The following is a 17,923-nucleotide window of genomic DNA, read 5'->3' on the forward strand; positions in this document are numbered from 1 at the left end:
TAAAAAAAATTTTAATTTTTGGCTGCATTAGGTCTTCATTGCCATGTGAGCTTTCTCTAGTTGTGGCGAAGGGGGGCTACTCTTCATTGTGAGCAAGGGCTCTAGGTGCATGGGCTTCAGTAGTTGTGGCTCAAGGGCTCTAGACTCAGGCTTAGTAGTTGTGGTGCACGGGCTTAGTTGCTCTGCCTCATGTGGGATCTTTCCAGACCAGGGCTCGAACCCATATCCCCTGCATTGGCAGGCAGATTCTCAACCACTGTGCCACCAGGGAAGTCCCATTAGAGAATGTTCTAATTTCATTCTTTTACATGTAGCTGTCCAGTTTTCCCAGCACCACTTATTGAAGAGACTGTCTTTTCTCCATTGTATATTCTTGCCTCCTTTGTCATAGATTAATTGACCATAGGTGCATGGGTTTATTACTGGGCTTTCTATCCTGTTCCACTGATTTATACTTCTGTTTTTGTGCCAGTACCATACTTTTTTGATGACTGTCGCTTTGTAGTATAGTCTGAAGTCAGGAAGCCTGATTCCTCCAGCTCTGTTTTTCTTTCTCAAGATTGCTTTGGCTGTTGGGGATCTTTTGTGTTTCCATACAAATTTACAATTCCTTTGTTCTTGTTCTGTGAAAAATGCCATTGGTAATTTGATAGGGATTGCATTGAATCTGTAGATTGCCTTAGGTAGTATAGCCATTTGACAGTATTAATTTTTCCAGCCCAAGAACATGGTATATCTTTCTATCTGTGTCATCTTTGATCTCTTTCATCAGAGTCCTATAGTTTTCAGAGTACAGGTATTTTGCCTCCTTAGGTAGGTTTATTCCTAGGTATTTTATTATTTTTGATGCAGTGGTAAATGGGATTATTTCCTTAATTTCTCTTTCTGCTCTTTCATTATTAGTGTATACAAATGCAGGAGATTTCTATGTATTAATTTTGGTTTTTTGTTGTTTTATTTATATTTATTTTTGGCTGTGTTGGGTCTTTGTTTCTGTGCGAGGGCTTTCTCTAGTTGCGGCGAGTGGGGGCCACTCTTCATCGCGGTGCGTGGGCCTCTCACTGTCGTGGTCTCTCTTGTTGCGGAGCACAGGCTTCAGACACGCAGGCTCAGTAGTTGTGGCTCATGGGCCCAGTCGCTCCGCAGCATGTGGGATCTTCCCAGACCAGGGCTCGAACCCGTGTCCCCTGCATTCGCAGGCAGATTCTCAACCACTGCACCACCAGGGAAGCCCTGTGTATTAATTTTGTATCCTGCAACTTTACCAAATTCATTTATGAGCTCTAGTAGTTTTCTGGTAGCATCTTTAGGATTTTCTATATATAGTATCATGTCATCTGCAAACAATGACAGTTTTACTTCTTTTCCAATTTGGATTCCTTTTATTTCTTTTTTATTCTCTGATTGCTGTGGCTAGGACTTCCAAAACTATGTTGAATAAAAGCGGTGAGAGTGGACATCCTTGTCTTGTTCCAGATATTAGAGGAAATGCTTTCAGTTTTTCACTGTTGAGAATGATGTTAGCTGTGGGTTTGTCATATATGGCCTTTAGTGTGTTAAGGTAAGTTCCCTCTATGCTCACTTTCTGGAGAGTTTTTTTTTTTTTATCATAAATGGGTGTTGAATTTTGTCAAAAGCTTTTTCTGCATCTATTAAGATGACCATAGTTTTTATTCTTCAGTTTGTTAATGTGGTGTATCACACTGATTGATTTGTGTATATTGAAGAATGCTTGCATCTCTGGGATAAATTCCACTTGATCATGGTGTATGATGCTTTTAATGTATTTTTGGATTTAGTTTGCTAGTATTTTGTTGAGTATCTTTGTGTCTGTGTTCATCAGTGATTCTGGCATGTAATTTTCTTTTTTTGTAGTATCTTTGTCTGGTTTTGGTATCAGGGTGATGGTGGCCTCATAGAATGAGTTTGGGAGTGTTGCTTCCTTTGGAATTTTTGGAAGAGTTTCAGAAGGATGGGTGTTAGCTCTTCTCTAAATGTTGGATAGAATTCACCTGTGAAGCCATCTGGTCCTGGACTTTTGTTTGTTGGAAGTTTTTAAATGACAGTTTCAATTTCACTACTTGTGATTGATCTGTTCATATTTTCTATTTCTTCCTGGTTCAGTCTTCAAGGTTCTACATTTCTAAGAACTTATCCATTTCTTCTAGGTTGTCCATTTTATTGGCATACAGTTGCTTGCTGTAGTCTCTTATGATCCTTTGTATTTCTGTGGTGTCAGTTGTAACTTCTGTTTCATTTCTAATTTTATTGATTTGAGTCCTCTCCCTGTCTTTCTTGATGAGTCTGGCTAAAAGTTTATCAAGTTTGTTTATCTTTTCAAAGGACCAGCTTTTATTTTTTATTTATTTTAAAAATTTTCTGTATGTATTTAATCTCCAGTCTTGTTCAACTGCTACAGTCTTTGTCACACATTTAACAGATATTTATTGAGTTTCTACTATGTACCAGACTATGTGCTAGAAGAATTCAGATACATTGATTTGATTGATTGGATTTCAAAAAGCTTAGAGTACAGTGGGCATCCAAAGGTTTGATATACATAAAACTTCTTAATAAGGCACCATCATTCTACAATTTTTTCTCAGTTTCTAAATTTGGAGTCTTTTTAATACTTGGGGAATGACCTAATTAACCAATAGCACTATGATGCTGAAAGCACTTATATTATAAAAAATATACATGATTATTCTGTAATTATAAGGCAAATATGCAGGGCATTTGCTTAATTATTATTTTAATAGAGTACTTTGTCCATTTAGGGAGTTAAATTTAAAGTATCATGATAAAATCATAATAATTATGACATTTAGGTAACCTCACCTAAACCTGTAACTTCAAATAAAATCAGTGACTCCCAAATGTGTATTTTTGGCCAACAGCTTGCTTTTGAGTTTCAGAAACTTGAAACCAATGCCCTGCTATACATTTCTACCTAAGTATCCCTCAAGTACTTCAAATTCAAAACGTTCATATATAAACACAATATTTTCTCTTACAGAGCTGCTTTACCCTCAGTATGTTTTAGATTAGTTATTCATCCCAGTCCCAAGAGTTAACCTAATCCCCTGCTTCATATTTTTTTTTCACACACACACACTGTATTTTATTTTTACAAGAGATAAATAAACTGACACCAAGCATTGTAAATGGATGACCACAACAAAAGCAACAGTGATTGCAATTACCAAACACGAAACACACTCATACTATGTCATAATATTGACGTTCAGTCCAGGAATCCTCCACTGTAACAGCTCCTTTACTTTGCAGTGAAAACTGCTTTGTATATTTTTTGCCTCTGAGTCCTTGTGGGATTTTTTTTTTATTCAAACAAAGTCACAAAAATTATAATTCTCATCAGTTCACTCAGTCCCATGTATTAATTTTTTTTCATCTTGATCTTTTGTTAGCACTTTTATGAGTTCATCAGTTTTCCATTAGAGCTCTGAAAATGCTTATTCATTCAGTTCAGCAGTATAGTCAGTTACCAGAAACCTGTACTTGTCAGACTCTTTTCCATGAATCCTTGAAGATGAAACCCTTTTATAGGAACATTTTTGCAAAAGCATCAGAGTCCACCCAGAACTGTCTGTAAATGACAAGAGACTTAAAAGTGACCACGGTTAAAGATTTGATGAATGTTCATAACAATGCAATTGACAAGGAAATTTAGTTATTTCTGAGATATGCATTTTAAAGTAATAACTAGAATTATGACTTATAACATTATACCAGAACATATAAGATTTTTAGAAATTTCATGTAATGTCTGAAACATTTATATTAATATATTGCCATACAAATAACCCAAAAAAAGTTTAGTATTAGTTGTTTTCTTTGTTTCTTTTTTTATACTGTAGGTTCTTATTAGTCATCAATTTTATACACATCAGTGTATACGTGTCAATCCCAATTGCCCAATTCAGCACACCACCATCCCCACCCCACCGCGGTTTTCCCCCCTTGGTGTCCATACGTTTGTTCTCTACATCTGTGTCTCAACTTCTGCCCTGCAAACCGGTTCATCTGTACCATTTTTCTAGGTTCCACATAATGTGTTAATATACGATATTTGTTTTTCTCTTTCTGACTTCACTCTGTATGACAGTCTTTAGATCCATCCACGTCTCAACAAATGACTCAATTTCGTTCCTTTTTATGGCTGAGTAATATTCCATTGTATATACGTACCACATCTTCTTTATCCATTCGTCTGTCGATGGGCATTTAGGTTGCTTCCATGACCTGGCTATTGTAAATAGCGCTGCCATGAACATTGGGGTGCATGTGTCTTTTTGAATTATGGTTTTCTTTGGGTATATGCCCAGTAGTGGGATTGCTGGGTCATATGGTAATTCTATTTTTAGTTTTTTAAGGAACCTCCATACTGTTCTCCATAGTGGCTGTATCGATTTACATTCCCACCAACAGTGCAAGAGGGTTCCCTTTTCTCCACACCCACTCCGTTTGTAGATTTTCTGATGATGCCCATTCTAACTGGTGTGAGGTGATACTTCATTGTAGTTTTGATTTGCATTTCTCTAGTAATTAGTGATGTTGAGCAGCTTTGCATGTGCTTCTTGGCCATCTGTATGTCTTCTTTGGAGAAATGTCTATTTAGGTCTTCTGCCCATTTTTGGATTGGGTTGTTTGTTTCTTTAATATTGAGCTGCATGAGCTGTTTATTTATTTTGGAGATTAATCCTTTGTCCATTTGCAAATATTTTCTCCCATTCTGAAGGTTGTCTTTTCCTCTTGTTTATGCTTTCCTTTGCTGTGCAGAAGCTTTGAAGTTTCATTAGGTCCCATTTGTTTATTTTTGTTTTTATTTCCATTACTCTAGGAGGTGGATCAAAAAAGATCTTGCTGTGATTTATGTCAAAGAGTGTTCTTCCTATGTTTTCCTCCAAGAGTTTTATAGTGTCCGGTCTTACATTTAGGTCTCGAATCCATTTTGAGTTTATTTTTGTGTATGGTGTTAGGGAGTGTTCTAATTTCATTCTTTTACATGTAGCTGTCCAGTTTTCCCAGCACGACTTATTGAAGAGACTGTCTTTTCTCCATTGTATATCTTTGCCTCCTTTGTCATAGATTAGTTGACCATAGGTGCATGGGTTTATCTCTGGACTTTCTGTCTTGTTCCATTGATGTATGTTTCTGTTTTTGTTCCAGTACCATATTGTCTTGATTACTGTAGCTTTGTATACAAAGCTTTGTATACTATACAGTATAGTCTGAAGTCAGGGAGTCTGATTCCTCCAGTTCTGTTTTTTTCCTTCAAGACTGCTTTGGCTATTCGGGGTCTTTTGTGTCTGCATACAAATTTTAAGATGATTTGTTCCAGTTCCGTAAAAAATGCCATTGGTAATTTGCATTGAATCTGTAGATTGCTTTGGGTAGTATAGTCATTTTCACAATATTGATTCTTCCAATCCAACAACATGGTATATATCTCCATCTGTTGGTATCATCTTTAATTTCTTTCATCAGTGTCTTATAGTTTTCTGTGTACAGGTCTTTTGTCTCCCTAGGTTGCTTTATTCCTAGGTATTTTATTTTTTTTTTGCATTGGTAAATGGGAGTGTTTCCTTAATTTCTCTTTCAGATTTTTCATCATTAGTGTATAGGAATGCAAGAGATTTCTGTGCATTAATTTTGTATCCTGCAACTTTACCAAATTCATTGATTAGCTCTACTAGTTTTCTGGTGGCATCTTTAGGATTCTCTAGGTATAGTATCATGTCATCTGCAAAAAGTGTCCGTTTTACTTTTTCTTTTCCAATTTGGATTCCTTTTATTTCTTCTCTGATTGCCGTAGCTAGGACTTCCAAAACTATGTTGAATAATAGTGGTGAGAGTGGACATCCTTGTCTCATTCCTGATCTTAGAGGAAATGCTTTCAGTTTTTCACCATTGAGAATGATATTTGCTGTGGGTTTGTCATATATGGGCTTTATTATGTTGAGGTAGGTTCCCTCTATGCCCACTTTCTGGAGGGTTTTTATCATAAATGGGTGTTGAATTTTGTCAAAAGCTTTTTCTGCATCTATTGAGATGATCATATGGTTTTTATTCTTCAGTTTGTTAATATGATATATCACATTGATTGATTTGCATATATTGAAGAATCCTTGCATCCCTGGGATAAATCCCACTTGATCATGGTGTATGATCCTTTTAATGTGTTGTTGGATTCTGTTTGCTAGTATTTTGTTGAGGATTTTTGCATCTATATTCATCAGTGATATTGGTCTGTAATTTTCTTTTTTTGTGGTATCTTTGTTTGGTTTTGGAATAAGGGTGATGGTGGCCTCATAGTATGAGTTTGGGAGTGTTCCTTCCTCTGCAGTTTTTTGGAAGAGTTTGAGAAGGATGGGTGTTAGCTCTTCTCTAAATGTTTGATAGAATTCACCTGTTAAGCCATCTGGTCCTGGACTTTTGTTTGTTGGAAGATTTTTAATCACAGTTTCAATTTCCTTACTTGTGATTGGTCTGTTCCTATTTTCTATTTCTTCCTGGTTCAGTCTTAGAAGGTTATACCTTTCTACGAATTTGTCCATTTCTTCCAGGTTGTCCATTTTATTGGCATGGAATTGCTTGTAGTGGTCTCTTAGGATGCTTTGTATTTCTGCAGTGTCTGTTGTTACTTCTCCTTTTTCATTTCTAATTTTATTGATTTGAGTCCTCTCCCTCTTTTCCTTGATGAGTCTGGCTAATGGTTTATCAATTTTGTTTATCTTTTCAAAGAACCAGCTTTTAGTTTTATTGGTCTTTGCTATTGTTTTCTTTGTTTCGATTTCATTTATTTCTGCTCTGATCTTTATGATTTCTTTCCTTCTACTAGCTTTGGGTTTTGTTTGTTCTTCTTTCTCTAGTTCCTTTAGGTGTATGGTTAGATTGTTTATTGGAGGTTTTTCTTGTTTCTTGAGGTAGGCTTGTATTGCTATAAACTTCCCTCTTAGAACTGCTTTTGCTGCATCCCATAGGTTTTGGATCATCATGTTTTCGTTGTCATTTGTCTCTAGGTATTTTCTGATTTCCTCTTTGATTTCTTCAATGATCTGTTGGTTATTTAGTAGCGTATGGTTTAGCCTCCATGTGCTAGTGTTTTTCCGTTTTTTTCCCGTAATTGATTTCTAATCTCATACCGTTGTGGTCAGAAAAGATGCTTGATATTATTTCAATTTTCTTAAATTTACTGAGGCTTGATTTTTGACCCAAGATGTGATCTATCCTGGAGAATGTTCCATGCGCACTTGAGAAGAAAGTGTAATCTGCTGTTTTTGGATGGAATGTCCTATAAATATCAATTAAATCTATCTAGAACCAGCTTTTAGTTTCATTGATCTTTTCTATTGTGTTCTTCATCTCTATTTCATTTATTTCTGCTCTGATCTTTATGATTTCTTTCCCTTTACTAACTTTGGGTTTAGTTTATTCTTCTTTCTCTGGTTGTTTTAGGTGTAAGCCTAGGTTTTTTATTTGAGCTTTTTCTTGTTTCCTAAGGTAAGATTGCATTGCTATAAACTTCCCTCTTAGTACTGCTTTTGCTGTGTCCCGTAGGTTTTAGATCATCATATTTTCATTGTCATTTGGCTCTAGGTATTTTTTGATTTCCTCTTTGATTTCTTCAGTGATCCATTGGTTGTTTAGTAACATATTGTTTAGCCTCCATGTGTTTGTGTTTTTTACAGTTTTTTTTCCCTGTAATTGATTTCTCATCTCATAGCACTGGGGTAAGAAAAGATGCTTGCTGTGATTTCTATTTTCTTAAATTTACTGAGGCTTGATTTGTGTCCCAAGATGTGCTCTATCCTGAAGAATGTTCCATGTGCACTTGAGAAAAAAGTGTATTCTGCTGTTTTTGGATGGAATCTTCTATAAATATCAATTAAGTGCATCTGGTCTAATGTGTCATTTAAGGTCTGTGTTTCCTTATTGATTTTCTGTCTGGATGATCTATCCATTGATGTAAGTGGGGTGTTAAAGTCTCCCACTATTATTGTGTTACTGTTGATTTCTCCTTTTCCGGCTGTTAGCATTTGCCGACCCCTGCCTTCTTAGGAGATCCTCCAAGACCTGCAGGTAGGTCCAGCCCAGGATCCTATGGAGTTACTGCTTTGTGTTGGGTCCCAGTGTATTTGAACCCTTGTGAGTGCTCTCCAAGAGTGCAGTCTCTGTTTGCCCCAGTCCTGTGAAGCTCCTGTACTCAAGCCCCACTGGCCTTCAAAGCCAACTGCTCTGGGCGGGTTCCTCCTCCCAATGCCAGACCCTCAGGCTAGGGAGCCTGACATGGGGCTCAGAACTCTATTGTGGGAAAATCTTTGTGATATAATTATTTTTCAGTTTGTGAGTTGCCCACCCAGTGGGTGTGGGATTTGATTATGTCATGAAAGCACCCCTCCTATGGTCTTGTTGTGAATTTTTTTTGTCTTTGAATGTACAATACCTTTTGTTGGTGGGTTCCAGTCTTTTCTGTTGATTGCTGTTCAGTAGTTAGTTGTGATTTTGGTGCTTTCAGGAGAGGAGGTGAGCTCAGGTTCTTCTACTCCACCATCTTGTCCAGAATCAAGGGGCTGCTTTTAGTTTGGATGCTTGCTGCCTCTTTCATCAGTGTGTGCCTGCCGTTATCCACTTGATATGGGGTGTGCAGGTGTGGTGGCTCTTGTGCAGTCCTAGGATGGTGGGGGAAGCACTTGGCGCCTGCTTGAAGGTCTCATAGTGGCAGCTGTGGCCAGTGCACTCCCGGGACAGCACGGGCAGGGCTTGGTAACTGCTTGTGGATATCCTAGGGATGGCTGTGGTCTGTACACTCCCGGGATGGGTGGGCAGTGCTTGGCACCTGCTCACATGTCTCATTGTGGCAGCTGCGGCCAGTGCACTTCTGGGACAGCAGGGGCAGGGCTTGGTGTCTGCTTGTGGGTTTCCTAGGGGGGTAGCTGCAGTCTGCACACTCCTGGGACGGGAGGGCGGTTCTTGGCACCTGCTCACAGGTCTTGTAGCAGTGGCGGTGACTTATGCCCTGCTCCTGTTGGCAGTGTCCTGTTGCTTGAGAATGCTTGTAGGGAAAGAACCTCTTATGGTGGTCCTGCCCCCTCTCCTTGTGCACCCCCCATTAATGGCAGTTTGCCTCTCTGGTGTGCCCAGGCTTCTTCTGTGTACACCCTTGGTTGCCACAGTCCAGCCTCTTCAGGCTGTCTCTGCACAGCCAACCCCAGTCCTACCCCTGGGTCTGGCCTCTGAAGCCTGAGCTTCAGCCCCCAGCCCCCACCTGCAGCAACAGATGAGTGTCTCAGCCTGGGGAGTGCAAGATGGCAGTGCTGACCTTCTGTGCAAGTTACTTTCTGTTTTGCCTTCCACAAACCGGTTTCTGCGCTCTCCTCCAAGGCTCTGAAGCTCCCCCTCCATCCAGGCTGATCTCCCCCGCCACTGAGGGGGCTTCCCAGGGTGTAGGAACCTTTCCTTCACAGCTCCTTCCCTGGGGTGCAGGCCCCATCCCAATTCCTTTCTTTTTCCTTTTGTCCTACCTGGTTACATGGAGATTTCCTTGCCCTTCTGGGCAAGAAGTCTGAGGTCTTCTGCCGGTGTTCTGTGTTAATCCTCCTACTTGTAGATCAGTTTTTAATGTTTTTGTGGAAGAAGGTGAACTCCATGTCCTACTCCTCCACCATCTTGATCCCATCCCCATATACTTTTTAAGTTGAGATACAACTGACATATAATGTTATATTAATTTCAGGTGTACAGCATAGTGATTCCATATATGTATATATTACAAAATGATCACAATAAGTCTAACATCCATCACCATACATACACATTTTTCTTTTCTTGTAATGAGAACTTTTAAGATTTAACCTCTTAGCAACTTTCAAGTATATAATACAGTATTAACTGTAGTCACAATGCTGTACCATACATCCCCAGGACTTATTGATTTTACAACTGGAGATGTGTATGTTTTGATCCCCTTCACCCATTTCACCCCCACCCCTGCTGCTGGCAACCACCAGTCTGTTCTCTGTACCTGTGACAGTGTTTGTTTTTAGATTCCACATAAGTGAGATAATACAGTATTTGTCTTCCTCTATCTGGCTTATTTCACCGAGCATAATGCCCTTAAGGTCCATCCATGCTGTTGTAAGTGCCAGGATTTCCTTCTTTTTCATGGCTGAATAATATTCCACTGTATATATACATACCACATTTACTTTATCCATTCATCCACTGATGGACACTTAGGTTGTTTCCATGTTTTGGCTGTTGCAAATAATGCTGCAATGAACATGGGAGTGCAGATAACTCTTCAAGCTAGTATTTTTGGTTCTTTTGGATAATTACCCAGAACTGGAATAGCTGGATCATATGGTAGTTCTATTTTTAATTTTTTGAGGAACTGCCCTACTGTTTTCCATATTGGCTGCACCAATTTATATTCCCACCATTGGTGAATGTGGGGTCTTAAAGTTCAAAAGAGTTCCCTTTTCTCCACATCCTTACCAACTCTTGTGATCGCTTGCCTTTTTGATAGTAGCTATTCTAACAGGTGTGAGGTGATATCTCACTGTGGTTTTAATTTTCATTTCCCTGATGGTTAGTAATGTTGAGTAGATTTTCACATACCTGTTGGCCATCTGTATGTCATCTTTGGAAAATTGTCTCTTCATGCCCTCTGCCCATTTTTACATTGAATTGTTTTCTTGTTATTGAGTTGTATGAGTTTTTCTGTATTTCGGATATTATTCATTCATTCATTGGTGAATGTGGGGTATTAAAATCCCCTACTATTACTGTATTGACATCTATTTCTCCCTTTAGATCTGTTAATATTTGCTTTGTATATTTAGGTGCTCCTGTATGGGGTGCATAAGTATTTACAAATGTTATATATTCTTGTTGGAGTGACCCTTTTATTATTATGTAATGACCTTCTTTGTCACTTAAAGTCTATTTTGTCTGATAAAAGTATAGCTACCCTAGCTTTCTTTTTGGTTTCCATTTGCATGGAGTATCTTTTATCATCCTTTCAGTTTCAGTCTGTGTGCGTCCTTACATCTGAAGTGAATCTCTTGTAGGCAACATATAGATGGGTCTTGTTATTTTTTGAAAAATCCATTGTCACTCTGTCTTTTGATTGGAGAATTCAGTCCTTTTACATTTAAAGTAAGTATTGATAGATATATACTTATTGCCATTTCTCTGTTTTCTGTCTTTGTTCCTAGGTTCATTTCTTTTTGTCTTACTCTCCCTTTCTGATTTGACAATTTTCTGTCATGCTATGCTTGGATTCCTTTCTTTTTCTCTTTTGTGTATCTACTCTAGGTTTTTGCTTTGTGGCTACCATGAGACTTACATAAGACATTTTAGAGATACAGCTGTTGATTTGATAGCAGCTCCAGTTCAAATGCTTTCTAAAGCTCTACATTTTTACTCCCCACGCACACTTTGTTTTTGATATCACAATTTACATATTTTAATCTTGTGTATCCATTAACACATTATTGTAGTTATAGTTATTTTTACTACTTTTGGAGTGGGCAGAGGAAGAGCAGGAAGATGGTACCAGGCAGTCTTCTGGTCTCTGGAGAGGATTATAGTTGGTCCCTAGATGTGTGTTTAATTAGAAGCCTGCCACTCAGGTTGCAGCTGTGAAGATAAGCTTACAGGCCTCTTTCCCAGAAAGAAGGTGTTTCAGTCTGCTGGCTCTCTGCTGCTGTGCCCTGGGGTGTAGGTAGTTAAGAACTCTTTCTCTGTTACTGTCTTGTGGGACCCATAAACATAAACCTTGCTGGCCACCAGAGCCAGGTGATCAAGGGGTGTTCCCTGGGCAGTAGCCACAAAAATTGGGACACCATACATGTACACAAGCTCCTTTTGGGGAGACAGCAGAGATTTGGAGCAAGGCAGAGAGACAGCACAAAGATGGCACCTGCCAGCCTTCATCTTTGCAGAGTATTTCAGTAGGCTCCTGGATGTATGTTAAAGCAGATGCCTGCCCCACAAGGTGATGGTTTAAAATAAGCAAATAAGCCTCTTTCACAGAAAGACTGGATGTGTTTCAGTGGGCTGACTCTGCACTGGTCCCCAGGTGGGTAGCCAGGTGAGTCCCTGGGAGCCCTCTAAGGAAAATGCTCAGTTTGCTATAGCCTTGTCTTATAGTGGGTGCAAGCCCTCTTGGCTTTCAAAACTAGATGTTTTGCGGGTTCATCTGTCAGGTGCAGGTCTTAAAAGTTGTGGTGCCAGATGTGGGGTTTGAACCCGTCACTCCTCATGGAGAAGCTCAAGGTTGTGAGTTTCCCTCTTTTTGTGTGTCACTGAACCGGGGGCGGGTTCATGGTAAGATTGTGTCTCAGCCTCTTCCACCCATTTTGATGTGGGATTTTCTTCTTTGCCTGATGTGTAGGAGTCACTCAGCTAGTTTTGGGGTTTCTTTCAGAGGATACTATTTTGTATGTAGCTGTAGATTCAGTGTGTCTGTGAGAGGAGGTGGGTTCATCTTGAACCCAAACCTTCATGGACTTTTTTTTTTTTTTTTTTGCAGTACGCGGGCCTCTCACTGTTGTGGCCTCTCCCGTTGTGGAGCACAGGCTCTGGAGGCGCAGGCTCAGCGGCCATGGCTCACGGGCCTAGCTGCTCCGCGGCATGTGGGATCTTCCCGGACCGGGGCACGAACCCGTGTCCCCTGCATCGGCAGGCGGACTCTCGACCACTGCGCCACCAGGGAAGCCCTCATGGACTTTTTATAGCCTGCTTTTGGCATGCAACAATGTTACATTTCTCATGTTGATAAAAATAAAAGTCAAGCCCTTTTTCACGCTGAAAAATGTCATATGTATACTCCAAAAATTACTTTCAAGAACTTTGTCAGTTCTGTATTGTTAAATGTCTAGACTATTTGATATTTGTCTGTTATAAACAACAGTTATAAGCACTCCTGTGCTTACATTTTTATCCAACTGTGCAATTATCTCTTCAGGATAATTCCTAGAAATTGGATTGGTAGGTCAGGGGGTCTTCTTATTTTCCATTTTGATACATTGTGCTAAAATTCTCTTTGGGAAGGCTGTACCAGTGTGTTAGGCCTTGCTGCTTCACATACTGGCCAACTAGTTTTGTTTGTCTATTTCATCTTTGCCAATATTACTGGCAGTAAATGATATCTTTGATATTGTAATTCACGTTTCTTTGATTAGGAATGAAACTGAATGTTCTTTTCATATTTTAATTGGCTATCTTTTTTAGTTTGTTCACTCAGGTCCTTGTCCATTTTTCAATTTGGTCTTTAATAAATTGATTTGTAAGAGTCCTTCATATATATAAAGGATTTTAATCATTTTCCTGACATACTGCAAATGTTCCTCCCAACTTTGTCTTTCCTTCTTGTTTATGGTCCTCTTTCTCTGTACAGAAACTTAAGGTTCATAGACACTCAAATTTATCAATATTCATGATTAGAATTCTGAGAATACACATCTCTTTTCTTCCAGTCCTTCTCTGGTCTTGTCTTTTTTTGGGGAAAAGGTATGCATACTTTTTATTGAAATATGACATACATATAAAAGTGGCCATAAGTGTACAACTCAATCAATTTTCTCAAAGTGAAATGCATCCCAAATTCTGACCTAGAAATCCCTGACGTGCCCTCTTTCAGGCCATCATAGTGTCGAAGTGTGAGGTCTGATGTAGGAAACAGCTTTATAATTTCCTATATGGCAGGCCAGTTGTCCCTACACTATTTATTTAACTATTTTTTTCATTTATTTACCTATATTTTTACTCATGGATTAGAAATGTCTGCTTATATTCCCACAATCACTTGGTCTGTTTCTAGCCTTGCTATTTTAGTCCATTGATCTGTGTGGTTTCGTCACTGTCATATTCTTTTCATTAATCAGGTGGGGTTTATAGTACATTTTCAAAACTGGTTGTGTAAGCTCCACCTCATTGCTATTCTTTCTAAGATTTAGAATCATTTGCAATGTGCCTCCCTTGTCTGCCCAAATCCTATTAAGATTTTAATTGTTAAGTCATTAAATGTATCAGTTAATTTAGGAAAAGTTGACTTTTTTTCTTAGTGTTGTCTTCCCATATAAGAACAAGGTTCTTCTCTCCATTTGTTCAGTGTTTCTTTTGTGTTCCTTGCTGGGATTTTGTTTTCTTCAAATAGATCCTGCACATCTTGTTAAGTTTATTCTTAGGCATTTTAAGGCTTTTCATTGTTATTGCAAATAGATGATTTTCTTCCATTATAACTTCTAGTCTAACATTCTAACTAGCTATTGGTATTTAGAGAGGCTATTCAGTTTTTTGTCTATTGATTTTTCAAACCGCCAGCTTACTGAACTCATTCTGATGGGTTTTCATTTGAGTCTCTGAGTTTTTCAGGTTTGTCATTGATCTGCCCTGTGCTTTCAATCTATCCCTCCATGTTGAATCCTTCTGGTCAGCACTTTAATGTTAAGATTCCGTAGCTTACAAACTGTAATGTGAACTCCATTGACTCACTCTTTCCTCTTCTTTCCAGTCAAGCTACTTAAAAGAGTTCTTCCTCCTCACTGTCTCATTTCCTTCCCCTCATTCACTCGTCCACCCGCTCCAACTGGCTGCAACCTTCCTGACTTCATCCAACAAAATGCTTGGTAAGGTCTCTGTGAGCGCCACGTCTCTAAATCCAAACGTCGTTTTAACCCTGCATTTTGCGGGACCTCTCCTTCACATACAGTTCTGATGGCCTCACCCTCGCGCGCTGTCCCCTTCCTACGGTATCGTCACCTTGCATTTTGTGGTCTTCCTCCTGCATCTTCCACTGCTCTTCCTCAGTCTCTCCGTGGTACACCTTCCTCTACTCTTTATTATTGAGGATTCTTTATTTTTTTATACAGCAGGTTCTTATTAGTTATCTAATTTATACAAATTAGTGTATATATGTCAATCCCAATCTCCCAATTCATCCCCGCTCCCCCACTGAGGATTCTTATTGCTTAATATTAGATCCTCATCTATTCATATTTTACTCTCCACTTAGGTGATTTCACCCATTTTTATGATTTTAATCACCAACTATATGCTCATGACTCCCATCTTTATATCTCTAGTCTAGGCCTTTCTTCTGAGCTGCGATTCATATATCCATTCACCTCCTCCACATTTCTGCTTGAATGTCTCAAACTCACCTTAAATTCACCACGTCCAATATTAAAATCATGACATTTCTCCCCAAGTCCACTCCTCTTCACAGTTTCCATCAGTGCATGGCATCACTACCCAACCTGGAACTGTCCTTTGCTGTTCCCTTCTCTCTCATCATTATAGCCGGTCCTAAAACCATGTGGATTTAACATCCTAATAATAGATGCTGAATCCTTAATCTTGTCTCCTTTTCCACCACCAGCATCACTCTGGTTTGAACTACCATCACCTTTCCCTGGATGGCTAAGGTAGCGTCCTGCCTGGTCTCCTCTGTGCTCTTACTCTCCTCCAACTCATTTTCCTCACCGCATCCATGCAGATCTTACATTGTTCTTGTGCTTAAACTCTTTGTCATCTTGCCCTTGCCATTCCTCAACAATAAAGACCAGAATCCTCAACATGTGCTATGGGGCTGTGGCAGTGAGGCCCCCGTCTTGTACTCTTACCTGCTTGTAAAATTTCAAACACAGAAATGTGTAACTGAGAAAGGAATAATTCTCTGTAATTCTATCACCAGAGATAACCACCAGTGTATGTCTTAATGGTTTGGGGTATATTCTTCCAGATGCTTTTTTATGCATATATATTATGTCTCTCTTGGTATATCTGTTGTTATCAGTAATATACCAGAGTTGTATGAGTGTATCTATAAACTTATTACATACATATTATACTAGAGGCTTGTAAATATGTAGATAGACTTACTTAATAAATATCTACATCTATCTGTGTATCTACCTGTTATGGTCACCTGCAGAGACAGATGGAACTTCCCTCCACTCCTCCCCACCCCCCCAAAAAAACTGGGGGTCAGATGTCAAGACTGATGTCACATACACACACCAAGAGGGTATGAAAGGTTTATTGTTTAATTACATAGCTGAGATCTCTGGGAGAGCAGGGTAGCCCTCTCAGGCAGATCCAAAATGGCCTGAGAGAGCAGGCAAGGAGATTGGCTGGGGTTTTTCTTGCGGCCAGATTTGAGTGTTTCCATGCTAGGGCAGGGGCTTGTGTGGTTTGAATCTCCTACCAGTACCAAAGGATGAAGCATCCAGGCTTTCTTACCAGTTTGTTCAGAAATAGGGGTACAAGGGGAAGAGGGAAGGGTGAGGCTTAAAGGCTGTCAGCAGTCATCAAGTGGAGTCAGACTCCTCTTTACACTATGTATCCATGTGTATGTGTGAGTACACATGTGGATAGGCCCATGTTCAAACATACACATACACAAACCTGTCCATCCGTCTATCCACACATACCTACATATATATCTACATATTGCAACTGCCTTTTGTCATTAATAATCATTTTATGTTAGTATGTGGAGATCAACCTCATTCTCTTATGTAGGTGCACAGATTTCTATTGTAGGGATGTGTATAATTAGATGGCCATTACCTTGTTGATGAAGTTGTTTCTAATGTTGTTTCTTTCTGCTTTTACAAACAACGGGGCAGTGAACATCATGCACAACTTTGTAACTGTGCGACTATGTTAGTCATTGAGCTCTCTTATGTTCCGGATACTGTGAAAACCCAGGTCCCAGATTCTTTGAAGTGACATTCTAGTGGAGAATAGACAAGGGACAAACAAACAGTTTGCTAACATGTTCAATATGATTACTGATATAAACACATATAAAACAGGGGAAGGAGATGGTGATGGGAGCGGTCTGCTATATAGGGTGGTTAGGGAGGGCCTCTACAATAGGGCGGAGTCATGTGGGAATGGCCACAGAGTATGTCTAAGGAAAAGCATTCTTTTTTTATAAATTTATTTATTGTATTTATTTTATTTTTGGCTGCATTCGGTCTTTGTTGCTGCGCGCGGGCTTTCTCTAGTTGCAGCGAGTGGGGGCTACTCTTCGTTGCGGTGCACGGGCTTCTCATTGCGGTGGCTTCTCTCGTTGCGGAGCATGGGCTCTAGGAGCGCGGGCTTCAGTAGCTGTGGCATGCAGGCTCAGTAGTTGTGGCTTGCAGGCTCTAGAGCACAGGCTCAGCAGTTGTGGCGCACGGGCCTAGTTGCTCCGCGGCATGTGGGATCTTCCCAGACCAGGGCTTGAACCTGTGTCCCGTGCATGGCAGGCGGATTCCTAACCACTGTGCCACCAGGGAAGCCCAGGAAATGCATTCTTACGTAGAAAAAGCCTACTGAATAATTTTTGAGGTCAAAGGGTGTGCATATTTTAAATTACAATGGATCTTTTAAGAAAATTTATATACTCCTTGATATATTAATATTAACACACTCTTAAACAAGCAACCCTGTTTCTTTCCGTCATCACTAAAAAGCCTTTTTTAACCTTTTTTGATATGGTGGACAATAACTCATATCTCCTCTTAATTTGTACTTTGTTATTAGTAAGGCTGAGCATCTTTCATCTGTTTATTATCCATTTGTATTTCTTTGGTAAACTGCTTATTTATGGGATTTGCTCTAATTTCTTCAGGCCATTAGCTATTTATTATTATACTACAGATATTTTTTCATTGTTCATGGTTTGCCTTATGATGTTACTATCAAAGTTTTTGGCATGCAAAATATAAATTTTTTTGTAGTCAACTTACCAATTATTTTCACGTAAGGAGTTAGTGTTTTGGATCATGCTTAGTGGCCTTCATTAATCCATATTTCTCAAAATGTTTCTTAAACACTGAAAGTGCAAAGGCTTTCAATGTTTCATCTAAAACATTAAATTCTTTGATTTATTCACAAT

General features: G+C 39.3%; 2 protein-coding genes across 2 annotated transcripts in view; one reads left to right on the forward strand and one right to left on the reverse strand.

Annotated features, from left to right (window-relative positions):
- Positions 1-17,923, forward strand: part of SVOPL (SVOP like) — a 62,931-nt gene that overhangs the window by 40,093 nt on the left and 4,915 nt on the right.
- TRIM24 (tripartite motif containing 24) overlaps positions 15,603-17,923 on the reverse strand; it is a 114,262-nt gene continuing 111,941 nt past the window's right edge. The window contains exon 18 of the mRNA XM_089917349.1: positions 15,603-17,357. Within this exon, the coding sequence (XP_089773475.1) occupies positions 17,355-17,357 (3 nt within the window). The 3' untranslated portion in view covers positions 15,603-17,354. The remainder of the gene's footprint in view (positions 17,358-17,923) is intronic.

The sequence above is a fragment of the Delphinapterus leucas genome, chromosome 9, assembly GCF_059928025.1.
Source record: "Delphinapterus leucas isolate spDelLeu-1000000601 "Yukka" chromosome 9, BTC_Dleu_Yukka2, whole genome shotgun sequence".
NCBI classification, from domain to species: Eukaryota; Metazoa; Chordata; class Mammalia; order Artiodactyla; family Monodontidae; genus Delphinapterus; species Delphinapterus leucas.